Source organism: Calypte anna, chromosome Z (genome assembly GCF_003957555.1).
Source record: "Calypte anna isolate BGI_N300 chromosome Z, bCalAnn1_v1.p, whole genome shotgun sequence".
NCBI classification, from domain to species: Eukaryota; Metazoa; Chordata; class Aves; order Apodiformes; family Trochilidae; genus Calypte; species Calypte anna.
In genome coordinates, this window is record NC_044274.1 from 12829649 (window position 1) to 12849331 (window position 19683).

A 19683-nucleotide genomic window follows, 5' to 3' on the forward strand; every position below is an offset into this window, starting at 1 on the left:
TTGATCTTTGTTGAATCTGCAGTATTCCCTCAAGTCTAATCAATTAATAAGAGCTCTGCAGAACTGAACAGTTTAGAATGTATTTTTCATGAGAGATAATATCCATTCCCTCATTTCCCTGTGGCAGAAACATCTGTTAATGATCCAAGGTTTATTTCCATGATTATTACCTGAACCTACAGACTGTTTTATTATCTGTGTAATACATGTAGGAGAAAAGGCTTTTTTTGAGAACTATTTGCTATGAGGTTTTGTTTTACTGTACATAACTACTATGTATGTGCTGGACTAACTACTACTTATTTAAAGGAGGGCATAAAGGAAGATGGATCCATGTAGTCTGATCCATTGGTCTCTTTTTTGCTCTCACTTGGAACTGTCAGACAGTAACTCGTATTTTTCTCAGCTTGATCTTGCCTAAGGTTCTGAGATGTTTGCACTGGAGGTTCTTGAGACACAGGTGTATTCTGGATGCGTGAATCTGGCATTAGTACTAAAATATTATGGCGCACAACTGTTGAGACCTTTGTATATTCTTTGTTGGTTCTTGAAGCAGTGAATTTTCCATTTTTTCCACTATTTTCTTTATGTTTCAGTAATACTGATGGCTCTTTGTTTTGTCTGACATTGTGAACTTCTACATAATCCATTAGTTTATGATTCAAAAAAGCTGACTTTTCATTAGGTCTGTTTTGTCTGATCTGCACTGCAGTTTTGGCATCAAAATTGTCCATTGCTCTTTGCTTTTCCATGTCATTGTGGACAGCTTCAGGGGTAAGATATTGTGACTGATGATTTTCTTCATTTCCCACCAAAACAGGTGCAACGTTCACATTCATGGTACTCAGTGTTATATTAGGTATATCTGCAGTACTGTGGTAGGCAAACAGAGAAGGCTGATTATTAAGTAACTGAGCTGTAGGCCATATGGATGATCTTGTACTCTCATTGTTAAAAAGGAGTAATTCCTGTTCTGAGGCTATACCCTGAGCTTCCCAGCTCCTTTTTCCTTCTTTATTTTCTTCAGCATCTCTTCCATCTTGTCTTTGAAGTGTTGATGGACAGGCACGGGAGCCCCTGCACTTCTCAGAAAGCAGAGAAGGGCTATCACAGCTCCCTCGGCCTGAGTCACTATCTATTTCTTTGAGTATCATCTTTACATTTTTACTGGGATGACCATTCTCACAGCTTGACATGAGTTGCTGATCCTCACTGTCCTCCACCTCCAGATACTCTACCAGTAGTTCCTCACAGTCTGATGTTGGAGGGAAACCATGGCAGCCAAGAGCACTCAATAATTCTTCAGATCTTCCTGTCTAAGGGCATAAAAAATAAGACAATTTTTTTCACTGTTAAGCTTGGGGTTTAACTGACTACAACCATTGTGAACAAACTATGCATTTAATATACAAATATTTTTATAGTTACATCACTGGACCACTGGATTTTTACTGCTGCAGAAAATGGTGGGAGAACAGAAGAAAATTTCTTGAGTGCAGCTCAGTGGGAAGACAATCCCAGAATTCATGTTTCTAAAATGGGAGAACTAGGGAGCTTTGGGCAGGTGTAGGTCTCAAGGGTTCAGTAAGAAGGAAATGGAGGACAGTGATAAAGCACAGTGTCTCTGCACCATGGCAAAAGACTGTGGGGAGCAACTTCCATAGGAACTATTAGGAAGATCACACAAGCATTGCCTCTTGTGGTGTCCAACACCTGCAGTTGCAAACACTACTCCCAAACACTCTCCTACTACTAGTTCAAGTCAATACAGTCTCACACACACCCTCTACATGATCAACCTGAAAGTCACTTATTTTTGACATCAGGATCAAATTAACTGATGCTATGATATTTTACTTTCCTATGATAATTGTATTTCCTAGTAAATAATTTGGAAAACTAAATAATGGCAAACTCTTTTGATGTTATCAGTGGTACTCACCTCTAACAGATGTGCATCTATGCCTTTTATTCTTGGTCCTGGAACTGGTGGAAGGAAAAAGGCTATCATTCTAAAAAAAACCAGAACAAACACATAAGGTGTAAGTCGGAGCCCTCTCTCTCTTTCTCCTGTTCCCTCAGAATGAGGTTGAAATTTTAAGATCTTCTCCCGTACCTGATGCCTCCCTGTCAGACACTTGTTACTCTCCAGCCTGGTAATTTACAAATCCAGTTACAGTTCATAAGTTACCCTTAGATGTAGTTATAAGAAGAGAACAGCATAAAAGTTGGTCACCTGGAAAAGTAAAGCTGCTATTGTTTTTTTATTGTCATTTGTCACTTAATCTCCAGTTCTCTAATTTCACAGTAACATCATCACTGGGCAACACACTTCTGTATGGGACATAGTTCAGGGATGGGCTGGACTGTAGTCAGCTGACTACAACTAAACAGGATTTATGATAAGTGATTTCTGATGTTTTTTCCATCAAAACATTTCGTCTCTTTCATCTACTCAGCCAGTATTTTTTGCAAGACTTGTACAAGAGCGATACTCTATGCGACACATTTCCCTTTCAGATTTGTTTAAAATTAGATGGTGTTCTGATAAATTATTTGGGGCATTGAAAGCTGAAGTCATAATATAACCTTGCTTCCTTCAGGAAATCAGGGCAAAGCCAAAAGGTGTGTCTTCTGCAGAAGCAGGGATATTCCAAATATTGTTTGATGAATATTGACATAGCTAACCAAGATTATTGGTTCTAAAGGGACATGTCTTTACCAACAGAACAGAAATACCCCTTTATCCATTGAGAATTTAAAGTAAAATACTTGCAACTTGAAGTTTCTAAGAGAACACAAAACCTATAGGAAATAGAATCAAATGTAAGAAATCTACTTCTGAAAAGTTTGCTCAAAATTTTCAACTACACACAGCTGTGAAATTGGTGACTTACCTGTACCCTTTCAAAATCATTGTCCAGCTCATGATTAAACATATAAGAGATGACAAGACACCAACGGTGATCCACACAGCCATCTCTTTTACTCTAAACTCTAGGAGAAAACCAGAATTATTTAAGGACACACATCTAGCATATGCATAGTCAGCATGCAAAAAAAATTTGAAGTTACTTTTATTTTAAAAATTGGTATAATCTGCCAAACTTGGTACTGAATCTGGAGGCCTTTATGAGCACAAATGGATCTCAACAATATTTGTAATATCTGATAATAAATACAATTTTTACAAATAGCATAGTGCAGGAATTCAACTGTCTTGGACAAATCATATAAAAATGTATGAAGAAGGTAATTTTCTCACAGACAGTTATAGAAATCAGGTTCAAATCAATTTATGCCAGTACTGTAGTCACATCATACAGTTAATTAAATGATGGATTAAATTATCTAGGACTAGGTATTTTTAAGGATTTCTATTGTAACATTACATTTTTAACTTGTGAGGTGTTTATTTCAAATTCATTCTAGATAAAGAGCAATGAAGAGCTCAGTGTCTGAAGGCAGCCACTGTTGTCTGTGTAGCAGTTTTAATGTAGTTACTAGTATTCTTTTAATTAAAAACTACCATCATGGGAACAAATGAGGCAATCAACAGAGAGGACATGGCTTTAATAGTGAAAGAAATTGATTCACCTTTTTAGCTTCAAAAAGCAATGAAGGAGAAAGCTGACTTGGTATGGTGCAGGGACACTGAGAATTAATTTACTTTAGCAATAATGTTCTTACCTGTCCTAGACAAACAATGGGATGTCAGTCTGCCTGGGTACTACGATTAGCTAACAAAAATATTACATGACTTTCCATGTAATAACAATTAGTGAAGAGATGCCTGGTCGCTTACCAGGAGAGGTCTGAAAATAGTGTTCTGAGCTCCATTCACTCCACGATCCATGGTGGTCTGGTTTGCAGCGAATCTGTACAACATAGTTCTTCCCAGGATTCAAACTAAACAATTTATATTGTGTTTGCTGTCCAACAAAGACAGTCTGGAAATTAAATTAAAATAACAAAATGCACATAAAACTGAGGCATTTTTCTGCAAAAATCACATCTGTATTTAAGTCTTGATAACTAAGTTGGGAATATAGAATGCATCTGGAGAGCTTCCTAATAATTGATATGCAGGCATGGAGCAAAGGTACATGTATTTTATTACTCTAGTTTAATTTTCTAACATAGTTCATTGGGAATGAGATCTGGCTCTGGTATACTGTGCAAATTAAACTACCACAAAACCACATAAAGAGCATATGGCAAATGGAGGAACTGTAGTAATGGTAGGAACTGCAGTGGTAAGAGGAGGAGAAGGAGGCAAGAAATAGAGATGAGAGAAGGAAAAAAAAAGAAGAAATATGGAGTTGGTGGAACTGCATAGGGTAATAAAAATGGATCTTGCAATGGCCAGCGGTCTGGGAAATGCAGAGGCAGGGGGAAGGAAGGAGGAGATATAGAGATGGCTGGGAAGTATTACATCAGACAACAAGGGGATGCAGCCAATACCAGTAGCTGGAGACTTTAATTTGCTGCCCAGTTGTTTGAGTTGCAGATCCTAACTTTAGACAATTATTATTATTACTGTTATTGTTATTGTTATGCGGCCTTGACAAATACCCCCTAATGGCTATTTGTGCAAATTTATATTATTTTTATGTAGTGTCACTGAGATGTATGTAACCTAAGAAGTGCTTGTGGTTAAAATTAACTATCACAAATGAAACCTGACAAAATGAGACTGAAAAATTTAATCTGTAATGCCAATGCAATTCCTATACAATGGCCACAATTAAGAGTTCTTTATCACCTGCTATTACACAACAGCATCTGAAGCACTATTCTCATTAGAAAACTGATGAACACACGAAGACTTCTGAAAAATTATGAACTGTTCAATGTGCATCGTTCATTGCATTCAGGCATGGGACCTGGCTGACAAAATCTAACTGATTAGAAAACACCATCTAGCAAAAACTTGCAACACCCTTACCTCCCATTCCTCCCCTTCTTCAGGCTTTATTTGCAATTCATATTCAAGGGTAAGCCAACCAGATCTGACATCAGCCAGTGGAGGTGGAGACCATGTCAAGACCAGATATTTTTTCCTGTTTATTGGCTTTTTTAATTCAAGACTTATATTCACAGGAGGATCTGGTTGTACTGTTAAAGTAAAAGAATGACAATAAGAGTCTAAATGTTTTTTTCTTGCACTTTAGGAAGAAATATAAAATGGTATGAGTAGTGAATTGCCACCACCATTCTGTTCAGTATTTAGAACTGGTGCTAAGATAGCTTGATACAGGGATCAAGAGTTTCCTAGTAAAGTAAGCATGGATTAATGAGTCGGCAGAAAAAAATGAAGATCAGTAAATAGATTGAGGTAATGTTGATATTTTCCATTATAATTTATCACCAGAAATATTTTTTTTATTATTACCCTGTATTTTCTTGACAAAGTAACATCTTTAATGTTGTATTTTGAAATTTGTGTTTTACCCTAACCTTATAAAAGTTTGCATGTACATTTAGGAATCCTGAAACTTGACCCCTTGCCATCTTTTACATTCAGAAAACACAACAGCATAACTTAACTCTTACATGCATAAGTAAGGATATTTAAAAGTAAACAAACCAGCAGTATTAAAACCCTGTCTTTATATCAAAAATACACCAAATGGAACTCAAATTTCTTCTGTAGTCAGGCTTAAAGCTTCCTCAGTTCAGAGGCAGAGCTTCTGCTACCATGCCTATATTTTACAACTATCTGATGCAAAAAGTAAGTAGTCACAGCATGGAAGTAAAATGTAAAGCCTTTTCCCCAGGAGCCACTTTCCAGTTGCCAGACTCCTGGCAGCCAGTCATTGATAACAGAATGGTTATGGATGATAATGTTCCATTCCCTCTGAAGAAAAAACCTAAATCCTTGTCCATGGTCACTCTGTGAAAACAGTCTGAGAAAAAAGATTATCAGTACACTGATATAAAAAGCATGAATTCACCTTCTCTTGGGTCTGGAAAATTACTTTTAGTCAACCAGTCTTAAGTATTATTATCTAAAAGATTAATGTGCTTTCAGCTGCTGGTAGTTAAGGATTTATCATTGGGTTAATGTTTCTTAGGGCTTGACTGAGAGAAATAAGGAAAATCAGTCATCTAATGCAGTTTTAAACCTTTTGGGAATTTTAGGCTTCCTACAAAAAGAAAAGGCTAAAGGGATGAATACTGATTATTACTACTTCTGGTAAAATCTTACTTGTTCTTAGCTGCTCCTACAAGTTTTAACTTATATGTAATACTATACGTGAGAAGACATGCAATTAAAATTCATAGAATAGAATCATAGAATTGGCTGGGTTGGAAGGGACCTCAGAGATCATCGAGTCCAACCCTTGAACCACCGTTGCGGTTCTTAGACTATGGCACTGAGTGCCACATCCAGTCTCTTTTTAAATATCTCCAGGGACGAAGAATCCACTACTTCCCTGAGCAGCCCATTCCAATGCCGGATCACTCTCTCCGTAAAGAAATTCTTTCTAATATCTAACCTAAATTTCCCCTGGCACAACTTAAGACCATGCCCTCTTGTCTTGTTGAAAGTCATCTGGCAAAAGAGACCAACCCCCCACCTGGCTACACCCTCCTTTCAGGTAGTTGTAGAGAGCGATGAGGTCTCCCCTGAGCCTCCTCTTCTCCAGGCTGAACAGCCCCAGCTCTCTCAGCCTCTCCTCATAGGGTCTGTGCTCGAGTCCCTTCACCAGCCTGGTTGCCCTCCTTTGGACCTTCTCCAGGACCTCGATATCCTTCCTGAACTGGGGGGCCCAGAACTGGACACAGTACTCGAGGTGTGGCCTCACCAGGGCTGAATTCTTGTGTTAAAACAAGTCATTTTGCATTATTTAGTTCCATAGAAAATACTCTCTGTCCTTTACCTATGTAAGTCACATCCACATAATGAGGATCGGACACATTGCTTCCCACTTCATTGGTTGCCCTCACAGTAATATTGTATACGGTCCAGAAAGAGGTGTGCTTTTTATCAAAGTAGCATGAATTGGGGCCCCCACTTCTGTAATCAGGACATTCATGAACCTGTTGTTCTCTGAAATGAAAGAATCATAGTGGTTAGGTTACAAAGACTAAGACACCTTAATTTGATTACTAGTAGTTCAGCATTGTTTAGGGCTGGATCAGATTTTTTGTAACTGGCAATGTGAAGAAAATCAGGAAACTGCTTTAAGAATAACAAGTCTGGGATCATCTCAGAGTAAGAGCATTTTTCCCCAGAAAAAGAATACAAAGCCTGAAGAGTTTAGGTTGCTGTAGATGCATCATCTGTATGCACTGACTTTTCTGAATGCCATTGTCCACTACATGGCCCTTACAGGTTCCAGAGAAACAACAGAAGTGATTGCTAAAGTCTTCTAACCCATCTGTTAAAAACTCAGTATTTCCAATGTTCATTTTGCATTTGCATGAATTCTGGATAACATAAACATGGTTTCAGGATTTATTTTGGTCTTTTATCAACAATTCTACAAAACTGCTGTGTACCTTTCCTCCAAAATCATTCCCAAGGTTTCCAAAGGCAGCAGGGACTGGAGAGGAAGCTGAGTATATTACTTGTTTTCAGGCTCCTTTAAGATGCACAGTAGCAAAAGACAAAGTTGTGGATGTGGACCTCACACTCTGCCCTGGCTGGATGAAAAAGTATCTGTCTTTTTTCCATGAAGACCTGGCTCTCAGCTTACAAGCACAGAGTTTAGCAATCAGCTAGGCCAGTGCAAGGCTGAGCTCTGCTGGGTGAATCACATAGTTCACAGGACCTGAACAAAATACTGGCTACTCCTTTAAAATGAATGTTTAGCACTTGATCTAAGTTCCAGGACCAAGGCTACTGCAGAAGTCAGCAAGCATTCATAGCATATGAATACTCATGCAAAATAAATAAGCATTATTAGAACAGGAAAATTTAAAAATCTAATAATTATTGAAAGCTTTATTTCTGGGGCTGTGTGAACAAAGAGCTACAGAACTTGTATTGTGAACTATCATGTGACTTTTGCACTCTGGTAATTTTCAAGGTAGTCTATCTTTCAAGACAGAAGAATTCACAGAAACTTGAGAAAACTGACATTACAAAGAGATCCTATTTTAACCTGAAATATGTTGCTGCTGGTGCTATTTCAGAAAGTCACCATATGGTATGGAAAATGATATCTCATAAATGCAAAATCACTTAGGACTGATTTTCCAGAACCTCCCAACAAAGCACTGAGTAGTCATACACAGCTTGTTACCCTTCTTTGCTGTAAAGAAAAGTGTAGTTAGTAGGACGTCCTCCATTTGAACCAGGTTTCCACCAACAAGTAAATGTTTCCTTTTCTGGAGAACGGCATTTTATTATTTTAGGCTTTTCAGGAGGTGACACTGTAAGAGACAAAGAAATGAAGTAATTAGTAAGTTTAATATATTCGGCCAACCCTGAATTCATAAAACAGTGGCGAGCAAAGCACAGGAAAATATGTTGGGTTTTTTTCCCTAAAAGGAATGAAAAAGTTTTGCTTCATATTAACACAAAAAAGGAAGAACAGTTCAGCAGTTAGAGTGGCAGCCTGCTGCTTTGGCCTGGATTCAAAATCCTTTCCCACTGCATCTATGCTGAGGAACTATGTTTTAGTTCCCTGGATGTGGTTCTTCTCTGCAATCACTCTGCAAGGGGTGCTCAAATAACATCATAGCAGGCTCTATGAAATTATTTAAAATACACTCTGCTATGCAATCTATTTCCTATAGAAACCCTTTTTTCTTAAAACAGTGGGGTTTAAGATGGCTTTGTTTGTTTAAAAAATGAGATGTAATTTGTTTGGCTTTCACAAGAAAAGATGAATGTGTTTGCCATTTGTTTATGTCCTTGCCAGTAATTCTCTTCTGAAGTACCTACACTGAGCTGACTACAAAGAAGCGGGTATTTTATTTCCTTTCAAAGTGATATCATGCTCAATACTCAGGGTACTTGCCTCATTGCTAGCAAGAAATTTATAATTATCTGGATTCCTACTGATGTTTTTATAGACTAAAGCAGAGCACTCAGAGCAGGGTAGAAGAAAATGCTTCACTTCTGAATAGGATGATTTCAGTCAAAACACCAATGTGACTGAAACTTTTGCAGTCTTGCATTTGTTGCAAAATATGGTCCTATTACATCAATAATGTAAATTTTCTACTATTCAGAGTAGAGACATTGATTTTCCAAGTTTCTAATTGCCTAAGGCTGATACAAAAAAGGGACATTTAAAAAATATTTTTCTATTAACAGGACTTCAGCAGTCTTCAATGTCAAAGAAACAATAATAGAATTACTGACAGAAGACACAGATTTGAGACAACCTAGCCAAAGTGTTTGACCACTAAGATGCTTTAGATTGTTCTTTCAGCTTAATGTGAAGTATGAGAATATGTGAGGAACCGGGTTTTCACGGTTGCCATTGAGTCACTTTCACAACAGTGCACTGGCTAGAATTTAAAAGCAGTTAAGAGAACAGCAATCATTCACTCACCATTGGGTATCTGGATGAATCTTTCAGAGCTCCACTCACTCCATTCTCCATGATCTAACATGCAACGGACCTGAACAACATATTTCACCCCAGCTTGTATCCTAATCACTTTGTACTGTGTCTGCACTCCAACAGATATTGTCTGCAAAAAATTGAATGGAAGAATAATAAAGAGTTGGGGCATTTTAACAAATAAACTATAAAGGAGTAGGCTTGTGTCACTGACTTCCCAAAGACAAGGGTTTCAGTTGGGTATTTTATAAGATGGGAATTACAAAGAAGCAAAGGAACTGATGTAACAGAAAACTGACTTCAGCAACACTGAGATCCCTACAACTGAGAACATATTTAATTGTAGACTCCTCATAGTACTCCTAATAGTACCAGACTCACACTGCAAGGAACATGATAGGGAGTTCAGTTCACAGATAAGCCTGTGTAATGCTTCTTAGCAGCTAGTTTTAGTGCCTTATTCAGGCCCTTTGAATCTCTCTTCAGAACTCTTTCAAGACACGTAGCTTTCTCCATCATAAAGGCATCAACAGTTTATACAGCATTGTAGCCATTTGACTGTGACTTCAAGAATGATATTTTATCATGGTAACTCTGCTGTGACCCACTCATAGCAAAATGGCAACAGCTGGAAAGATCAGTGGAAAATAGTGCTTACGACACTCCAAAATTTCTGAAAGGCTGTTTTTCCCCAACTGATGCTGTTGAAGAGAGTGACAGTGACGACTCACAGCCCAATTAAACAGTAAGTATGAAATAACTGAGAGAGTTCTGCAACAAAAAGGGTCAGCGGAAAAAGCAGTATTGAAGATAACAAAAATTTTACTTGTCAGGGGACACCAGAAGTTCAGCAGTAGCTGAATATTAGTTTGATGCTATCAGAAGCTGTTCTGATAGCATCATGATCTTTGACTGGACCAGGCATAGCAGCAACTCTCTCTGATGCTGTGAGTAGCTGCACTCCAGGCAGGACAGGCAGCAGCAGGTGGGAATCCACACCTGGGTGTATGTATGAATTGCTGTGAGTACTTTCTTACTGATATGTGTCCCAGTAGACTGTAAGAAGGGATGTGGGTTCACATGAAGTTAAAGCACCTGTGTCTCCTGCAGAGGTGGGTGTAAATAGGGGAGTTTGTATTCCCTGGAGGGTTGGTTTGCTTGTAGCCTACTGTTACCAAGAGGGAAATTTCTGTATGGAGTATGATTCTGGAAGCAGTCACAGAAGCGAATTAAAAAAATTCTAGGTGTCTATTACCAGATTTAAGTGGCCAATACTGTAATTATCTGTTGTATTGCTGATACTGACCTTGTCTGAAAACTTAACTGATTGCTTTTTAATTACATCTTAATGAATCAGTAAACTGCAATCATTTTGATCTGGTTTAAATTATATGAACTGAATAGTTTCTTACTGTAATTCTTGGGAACAGGCACATTGATGAAAATAAAACACTGTATCAGTGGACAACATAGTTTTTTACTATGTGACATTAGGACAATTATACAAATAACTTGAATTTCACTGTCTCTACAAAGCACTCCAGTATTTTTCTTTCTTTAATCAGATTTGGTTATATAATTCTTTCTATCCTTACAGGGACAAGAATTTTTATAATACCAGTTAAATTCATACAAGATAAGTCACTCAACTTGTTATAAAATATTTTTATTACCTCCCATTCTTCCTTCTCCTCAGGTTTTAGTCGTAGCTCATAGTGATATACATGTGACGCAGAGCTGGAATCACCTAGCTGAGGTGGAGACCATTTTGCCAAAAGCTGCATTACACTATCAGATGTTTTGGTTTCTAGAGAGAGGTTCACAGGAGCATCTGGCTGAACTGTTACAAATGAAAAGTGTGATATTAATGATTTTATTTTCTCTCTTCTCTGAAAAAGCACCTCCCTTGTGTTTTCACCAGGGTAATTTTAGATCATTGAGTACTTCTGTAAAGGAACAGTAAACTAGCCTTTTTTGCTTTCTCCTTAATGTTTAACTAGATACTGATTTGCCATAGTATCACCGAATCTTAGGTTTCCTCTGACTTTGTCAGGCTAAAGAAATATAAATCATATTTCATTAGGTCACACTTGCAAAACTAGAATGTCAGATATTTCACAGCTAAAAAAACCAAGTACCTTTATCATTACAATGTGTACATAATGCAGAAAAAAGAATGGGGTTAGGAATATTAAATACTAAAAAAACTGCTAAGTGCCTAGACAGTTGTTTTTCTCCTTCCAAGATTGCAATACCAGCAGCCAGAACAATGTTTATATTTGGAAAATTTAGGTAGTTTAACTTAATTTGAAGAATTTTAATATTCTTCAGTGCTAGGAACCTAGAAAAGTGTCACTGAATCAAATTGAAATACTGAAAATAACAAGAAACTGGACCAAATTTTTCAGGTAAAGTTAAAATGACAATGAAGTATGTTGCTAATTAATTTATAAGTGAAATGTTGTTTTCACACAAATTAAAAATGCATATTTTAGGTAATCTGTAGATAAACACTACTCCATAGCTGCATCACATCACAAAGAGATTTTTTTCACTACTACTTGTTCTGGGGTTAAAAACTACATACATCTCCAACCAGTTTATTTTTCATTTCATTCTTCTATTTTTACCTATGGAGGTCACATCCACGTATTGAGGGTCTGAGCTGTTACTTCCAACCTCATTCGTTGCCACTACAGTGATATTGTATGCTGTCTGGGGATCAGTGTGGTTTTTATCAAAGTAGCAGGAATTGGGACCTGATGTTCGGTAGTCTGGACATTCATAGTTTTTTCCTTCACTGAAATGAAATTATTTTAAAAGTTTAGGCAATGAAGCAAAGCAGATAATAGTCTAGTAATGGCCTAGGTTCAGGAAAGAAATTTGAACTGTTTAGCTTTAAACTTATATATCCTCTGGGAAACATTTTAGAGAGCGCCAAGTGCTATTACCATAAATGCTTGATTGCTCTTTTTACTGCAGTTGTTCAGGATGAACACTTTTCCTTCTCTTATTTATCCATAGGAAAATGTTGACAAAAGAATGGAAAGATAAATTTCCAGAGATAGAATAAGGCAATTTTTAGACACACTAAAAAGCAAGTAAAAGGACAAATTAATCACATTTTCTTTGACTAAAGAAGAAAAATTGCTAAGATTCTTCTTTATGTATTTCCCCTGGAGAGTGATGTGCCCAGGAGTGATGTGCAGAGGAAAGTGTTATTGCTTTGTTTTCGCAGAACCACAGAAAGTTAGGAGATGGAAGGGACCTCTAGAGCTCATCTAGGCCAACCCCCTTGCCAGAGCAGGGTCACTTACCGCAGGTCACACAGGAATGCATCGAGGTGGGTTCTGAATGTCTCTAGAGGAGATTCCACAACCTCCCTGGGCAGCCTGTGCCTGTGCCTCCAGCCTGTACCCACTGCCCTTGTTCTGTCATTGGACATAACTGAGAAGAGCCTGGCTTCATCCTCTTGGCACTCGCCCTTAATATATTTACAGATGTTAATGAGGTCACTTCTCATTCTCCTCCATCTCCGTCAGCCTTTCCTCATCAGGGACATGTTCCACTTCCTCAGTCATCTTGGGCACACTGGCCTGTCAAGCAGTTCCTGGTCCTTGTGGAACTGAGGGGCCCAGAACTGGACACAGTATTCCAGATACAGCCTCACCAGGGCAAAGTAGAGGGGGAGGAGAACCTGTCTTGATCTACTAACCACACCCCTTCTAATGCACCCCAGGATGCCATTGGCCTTCTTGGCCACCAGGGCATATTGTTGGCTCATGGTCATCCTTCCATCCACCAGCATCCCCAGGACCCTTTCACCTATGCTGCTCTCCAAGAGCTCAGTCTCCAACCTATGCTGGTACCTGGGGTTGTTCTTTATCAGATGCAAGACTTTCCACTTGCCCTTGTTGTAATACATTCAATTTCTCCTTGCCCAACTCTCCAGCCTGTCCAGGTCCCTCTGAATGTCAACACAGCCTTTGGGGTTATCAGCCACTCCTCCCAGCTTTGTGTCATCAGCAGACTTACTAATAGTGCACTCTACTCCCTCATCCAGGTCATCAATAAATATATTGAATAGTACTGGTCCCAGTACTGACCCTTGAGGGGCTCCACTAGAAACATCCAACTAGGCTACATTGACTACAACTCTCTGGCTTCTATGCTTCAGCCAGCTCCCCATCCACCTCACTACCTCATCACCCAGGCAATACTTCTTCAGTTTAGCTCCAAGAATGCTGTGGAAGATGGTGTCAAATGCCTTACTAAAGTCAAGATAAACTTATGTCTACTGCTCTGTCTACTGCATCCACCTGGTTCTATCCTCATAGAAGGCTACCAGGTTGGCCAGACAGGACTTCCCCTTAGTAAAGCCATGTTGACTGCTCCTGATAAGCCTCTTGTCCTTGGTGTGTTTGGAGACAGCACTAAGAATGAGTTGTTCTGTTATCTTACTAGGGGTGGAGGTGAGGCTGACCAGTCTGTAGTTACCCAGGTCCTCTTTCTTGCCTTTCTTAAAGACTGGAGTGACATTTACTTTCCTCCAGTCCTCGGGCACCTCTCCTGTTCTGAACAAATTATGAAGATGATGGAGAGTGGCCTAGCAATGACATCTGCCAGTTCCCTCAGCACCTGTGGGTGCATCCTATCAGGACCCGTGGATTTATGGATGTCCAGACTCATCAATGGTTCCTTAACTCAGTCCTCATCAACCAAGGCAAACTCATCCTTTTTTTTGACTTCTTAGTGGCCTTATGGGCCTCGGGCTCCTGAGGACATCCTCCAGCTGTATATACACAGAAGCAATGAAGGGGTTCAGCAACTCACCCTTCTCTGTACCCTCTGTCACCAGGGCACCCACCTCATTCAGCAGTGGGCTGACACTGCCTCTAGTGTTAGTTTTATCTGCTGTATATTTGAAGAAGCCCTTCCTGTTATCCTTAGCCTCTCTTGCAAGGTTTAATTCCAAGGAGGCTTTAGCTCTCCCTAGTTGCCTCTCTGCATTCTCAGACAACAGTCTTATATTCCTTCCAAGTGTCTATCCCTTCCTTCCATGATCTATAGGTTCTCTTCTTCCATTTGAGTTTACTGAGCTGTTCCCTGTTCAGCCATACACCTGGTTCTCTTTCTCAATTTCCTTCTCATTGGGATGCTGTTAAGCATCCATTGGGATGATGAGTTAGGCCTGGAAGAAGTGGTCCTTGAATGTCAGCAAACTATCCTAGGCCCATTTGTCTTCCAGTACCCTGTCCCATGGGATTTCCCCTAGCAATTGCTTGAAAAGGGCAAAGTTGGTCTTGCTGAAATTCATGGTTGTGAATCTGCTTGGATGATTTCAGCCAGATGTTAATTTATCTGCTTTTTAACAAGATCTTCATCCCATTTGTCTCAACAAAAATTATCTGATTAATTCATGATCTCTTACTACTGCCTTTATATCAGTCTTTGGCTTTTTCAGAAGAGGGACTGTTTTGTACTCAGAGACGAACTAGGTGATGTACTCTACTCAGAGCCTATCCCAGATATGAAGAACTGCACAAACCCAAAGCACGAGCTGAGATGGTTCAAGGATGCACTTTAGTCCTTTTGTTATGATCTACAGACTGCTAATAACAAGCCCTCTTATTTTCCAGGCATTTTTGTCCCAGTTAACAGAGAAAATATGGGAGTAAGGGGACAGTACCTGAGGGAGAATGTGCTAAAAAAGGCAATCATGGCCCAGACCTGGAGTGCTTGGCAATACCTGGTGTTTAGCAGATTTAACAAAATGGAGAAGCCCTCCTGTCCATTCCTAAACAGGACTGTTCTGGGTAGTGATAGGTATAACTTCAATTTCTCATTAAAATTTCAGTTTTGATCAAGATTGAAACTTCTGGACTTTAATGAAGCAAAAGCACTCAAATAATTTTTGAGTGGGGTAATTCCATTAAAGACTGCTTATTTCCTGATGAATGAATACCAAACGATTTGTAGTTTATTTAACTGAAGCGGAGAAATCTGAGGCCTTATATTATCTATGCTGAACCTCACTGGATTTATTAAAAGAAATATAATCTCTGAGCCTCCCTGCTTATGTGGCCCTATTCTGAGATGACTTGTGTTCAGAAGAAAGGCCAGTGGTACTAAGAAACACAAGTTAGGCAAAGTTGCTAAAAATATACACATTTTATTCTTAGACAGGATGAGGGTATCACAGGTTTTACCAAAAAACAGTAAATTTTGATATGCAATGGACACATCTGACTTTATTCCATTTTGAGAACTTCAAGGTTGGCTGCAAGTCCAGCAGGGGAAGCAAAGCCTCTCTATAGATCTTTTCCAGATGATGTGCATGCTAATGGAAAAGCTTCTCAGCAGGGTCCTGAGGGCACCACCAGCCCTTGCTGCCCTGCCCCTGCTCAGCCACCCTTGGGCCCCCTCAGGCACTGTGGGGGTCCCACATCCCCATTTCAGCCCACACACAGCCCTGCAGTGCCCTGCACCGCTGGGCCAGCCCCAGGAGAATGACCTGGCACAGTGTTTCCCTGTCCCCAGAGAGATGCCTGACGCCCAGGGATGGGTTGCCTCCAGCCTGCTCTTCTCCCTGGCTGGAGTGGTGGGATGGGCTCTTGATGGAGCTCCCAGGGGAGCCCCACAGCTCTGTGGAGCCTTGATACTCCCTTTCAGAGCAGCACACCATTCAGCTAACAGCTGGGTACCTCCTGGGTAAGATGGACAAAGTAGACCTTCCTCAGTGTGTCTTCAGACCAGGGTGGTTTTAGATCAGATGGGTTTCAGTGGGAACAGACCAAAGATCTAGGACTGGCAGTATTTTTATTTCCTTCCAAAAAAGGAAAGCAAGTTGTCTTACCCTTGTTGGCTACCTGAGTATTCAGATAGCCTTGTTGGCTACCTGGATGAATTCATAAAACCAATTTTATAAATTAATGTCATGGTTCCCTCATTCTGTCACAATTATCATTTGATCACTTACAAACGACATATGCACCACTTGTTACCTGTCCTTGCTGTAGAACAGGGTGTAATTGGTAGGAAGTCCTCCATCTGAGCCAGGCTTCCACCAGCAAGAAAAGGATTCCATTTTTAGAGAACGACATCTCGTTATCATAGGCTTTCCAGGGTGTGATTGACCTAGTAAAGTGCAGAAATCCAGCTACTTAAATTAGAGTTGGAAAATGGGCTTTGTTGTTAGTGTTGAATGACAAACTCATCAAGTTCTTTTCGGGAAAATAAATTTTTCTGAAACTGTGAACTGAATTTGGCGAACAATTCTTTTTTTTTCAGAAAAGTAAGTCTATTTTACATCAAATGTCTAAAAGAGCTACTAAAATAGTTTTACTTCTTTTTTCCATTTTTACCTGAACTTAAATATATACAGTTATCTCTAAATTAAATTTTAAAAGGTTGGAACTAAATGTATAATTTTCTTTTTTCCCTAAAATACCCACAATTTTTATCTTCAAGCAATTTTAAAATTAAATTGCAACTTTGTAACAGAACCAAAATTCAACTATTCAACTATTTGCACCTATTTGGGGCAATCTATAGGTCAGACAAGTAGTAAAAAGAAGGAACCAATGAGTTGGAGGGAGTATTCTGTCTATTGGAAACCTGAAAGTATTAATTAATTATTTGAATAATTATTTGAATAATAATACAAATACCTTAAAGAATATTTACTGTTAAGACTACTTCCCCAACAATGGACACTTCTAAAATTCAGCTGGACAGGGCACTGAGCCATCTTGTTTATGTGGGGCTTTTGCAAAGGAAGCTAGGACTAGATGATCCTTGAGGACCCTTCCAGCTTGGTATTCTACAATTCTATGGTACTTTTCATTAACTTCTACTAAGAAGGTAGACCATAAATTTGCATACATTTTGACATGAAAAGCACCTGGCTTTTCAACCTAAGCTTACCTTTATTTCATTAACGTTTCACACCATTATCTCTTATAGCTTTACTATTCATATGACACTAGTTCCCAAGAAAGTGACAAACACATAGTGAGTGTAGGGAGGGAGTAAGTGCTCTTCATCCCTGACACCATGTAATAATCAAATTAATAGTATAAAGAGAAAAGAGTACTCCAAATTTCCATAAAAAACTTTAATAGGAAATAATCTAAGTATGTACATGCTCCAGTGGTGGTCAGGAAAGATAGGGTGATAGCCTCAGACTTTTCTAAATAAAGTTTTTTGAGGAAAATCAAGTGTTTTAACAAGTGTTGTACTTACCTGTCAGGCCCATTGCAGTCAGAGCAAGCAGCAAAATAGTTTGAACTGATGGTATAAATTTCTGCTTCATGATGCCTGTTTCTCCTCAGGAGGAAATGTCAGATCAAGGGCTCACTGAAAAACAGAACATCATGAAATAGTCACTAACAAAGCTTAACATGTAATACTTATCACTTGTCTTGACCAAAGTTCTTTTTGAATTGTAGATAATTGATTCTTGTCATTTCTCACAAAGTTGGCAACATCTGCAGTTCGATTTCAGCAGCAGCGAAGTGGAATCAAAGAGTAGTATGTATGACTTCCTGAAGGTCTTTGAATGGCTAGCAGTGCTAGGATTACAATTTCATGCCATTACCAAATCTTGCAGACTTATTTGGCATCTTACAATAAAGTTCTAACTACTCAAAGGCTCATTAATTTAACTGAGAAATTGCCTTTTTAGTAACAAAAAATACATTTTTATTCCAGGTGATACAAAGAAGAGCTCAACATATTTGAACCTAGAAGTCCTGAAAACAGAATACAAATAGAAAACATCAAAAATTTATTTAGAAGTTTATGATTTCTAGTCTGTCTCATGACTTCTGAATAACTGAGACTGGCAATGCTGAATTCAGGATCACTGGAGCTGAAGAATGCTACTCATTCTGTGCATTCAGCAAATTGTTTTTATTACATCTGATTTTGCAGCAAAGCAGAAGTGCCAAGATCAGAGAAAAGAAAACAAGGAAAAAGTACTGTAACTTCACAATTCCTTTATCGGGTGAAAGTGCAAGATGGAATCCAATCAACCCTTTTTCTCCAGCCTGCAAAGGGCAGAGTTTCAGAGTTTCAGAAGCTGGCTGAAATACAGAGGAGCAAGTGGGAAGGTACCAGCTGTGAACAACCAGCCCCCGCAGTGGTCTGACACCACTAGATGTCCTCAGAATTCAGGTTGAAGCTGAGGGTGATTGGGGTCCCCGTTGCTGTTAAATCTGTTGTTCAGTCTGAAGACAGTAACATAACACAAACGTCCTCCTTCTCCCATTAATATGCTCCCTGCTTGGAGACGGTAACAGGAGAAAGCTGTTAGATTCTCAGTATACAACACCTCATTTCTTTGAAGCTAAAGGAATTATTTACAATCTATATTGTAAATTTCTCTCTGCCTCAGCTTTCCACTCCTACCAGGCACGGCTGATAAGTATTTGTATGCTTGAAACTCATTCAGTGTAGCACAGTGTGGGAACAAGCTGACTCTTTTCTAAGGAAAAATTCTTTGTGGTTTATCAGATGATTATATTTTCATTATGCATTTCATTTTCAGTACCAATAGTCTATAATGCATCAGCATATAAATCCTTTCTCAAGTGCAAAGGCAAATGAAGTATCAGTTAATGCAACTGAGTCTAAAGCAGTTTTACTGTGGACAATGTGGAGAAGAGCAACAGTTAAGTACATTTCCATATCCCTGTTCTGAACACCTAGGCACATTTCATGCCTGCAAGTGAGCTACAGGCTGTGGAACTGAGCTTTAAAATCATAGCAATCTGTGCTCACACAACCAGTGGATAGCAAACCATTTAAATATAAATTCCATTTCTGTATAAATGCATGCATATTTTATGACTGTAAACAAATGTCAGGCAGAAACGCTAGTATTTAACTTCAGAAATGAGCTGAAAAACTGGTGGTTTATAATGTAGAAAACAGACCATTGTGCCCATGCAAGAATAAGGCACATTTTTCTCAAGTGAAGTTGAAATGATGAACTATAAACAATTACTATATAATGTACCTATTATACCACTTACAATATTTCATTATTTATAAAAATAATTAGATCATTTGCAAAATACAGTACTTTCAAATTGAGACTCATACTATGCTTCCCTATAGGGAACTGATACTATGATTATTTTTTTTTCTTTCT

General features: G+C 38.8%; 1 protein-coding gene across 5 annotated transcripts; it reads right to left on the bottom strand.

Annotated features, from left to right (window-relative positions):
- Positions 1-299: 299 nt before the first annotated feature.
- PRLR (prolactin receptor) lies at positions 300-17841 on the bottom strand. Of its 5 annotated transcripts, none has more exons than XM_008493447.1 (13): positions 17772-17841; positions 16532-16664; positions 12158-12327; positions 11201-11367; positions 9516-9657; positions 8724-8726; positions 8256-8385; positions 6888-7057; positions 4949-5118; positions 3806-3950; positions 2898-2997; positions 1943-2012; positions 300-1316 (listed from the first exon to the last, which is right to left on the bottom strand). In XM_008493447.1, the coding sequence occupies exons 1-13, from the start codon at positions 17839-17841 to the stop codon at positions 300-302; spliced, it is 2487 nt and encodes an 828-aa protein (XP_008491669.1). The 5 variants fall into 5 exon arrangements, with proteins under 5 accessions (XP_008491669.1, XP_008491668.1, XP_008491671.1 ...); XM_008493446.1 differs by lacking the exon at positions 8724-8726 and adding an exon at positions 9343-9345; XM_008493449.1 differs by lacking the exon at positions 8724-8726.
- Between the last annotated feature and the right edge of the window lie 1842 nt (positions 17842-19683).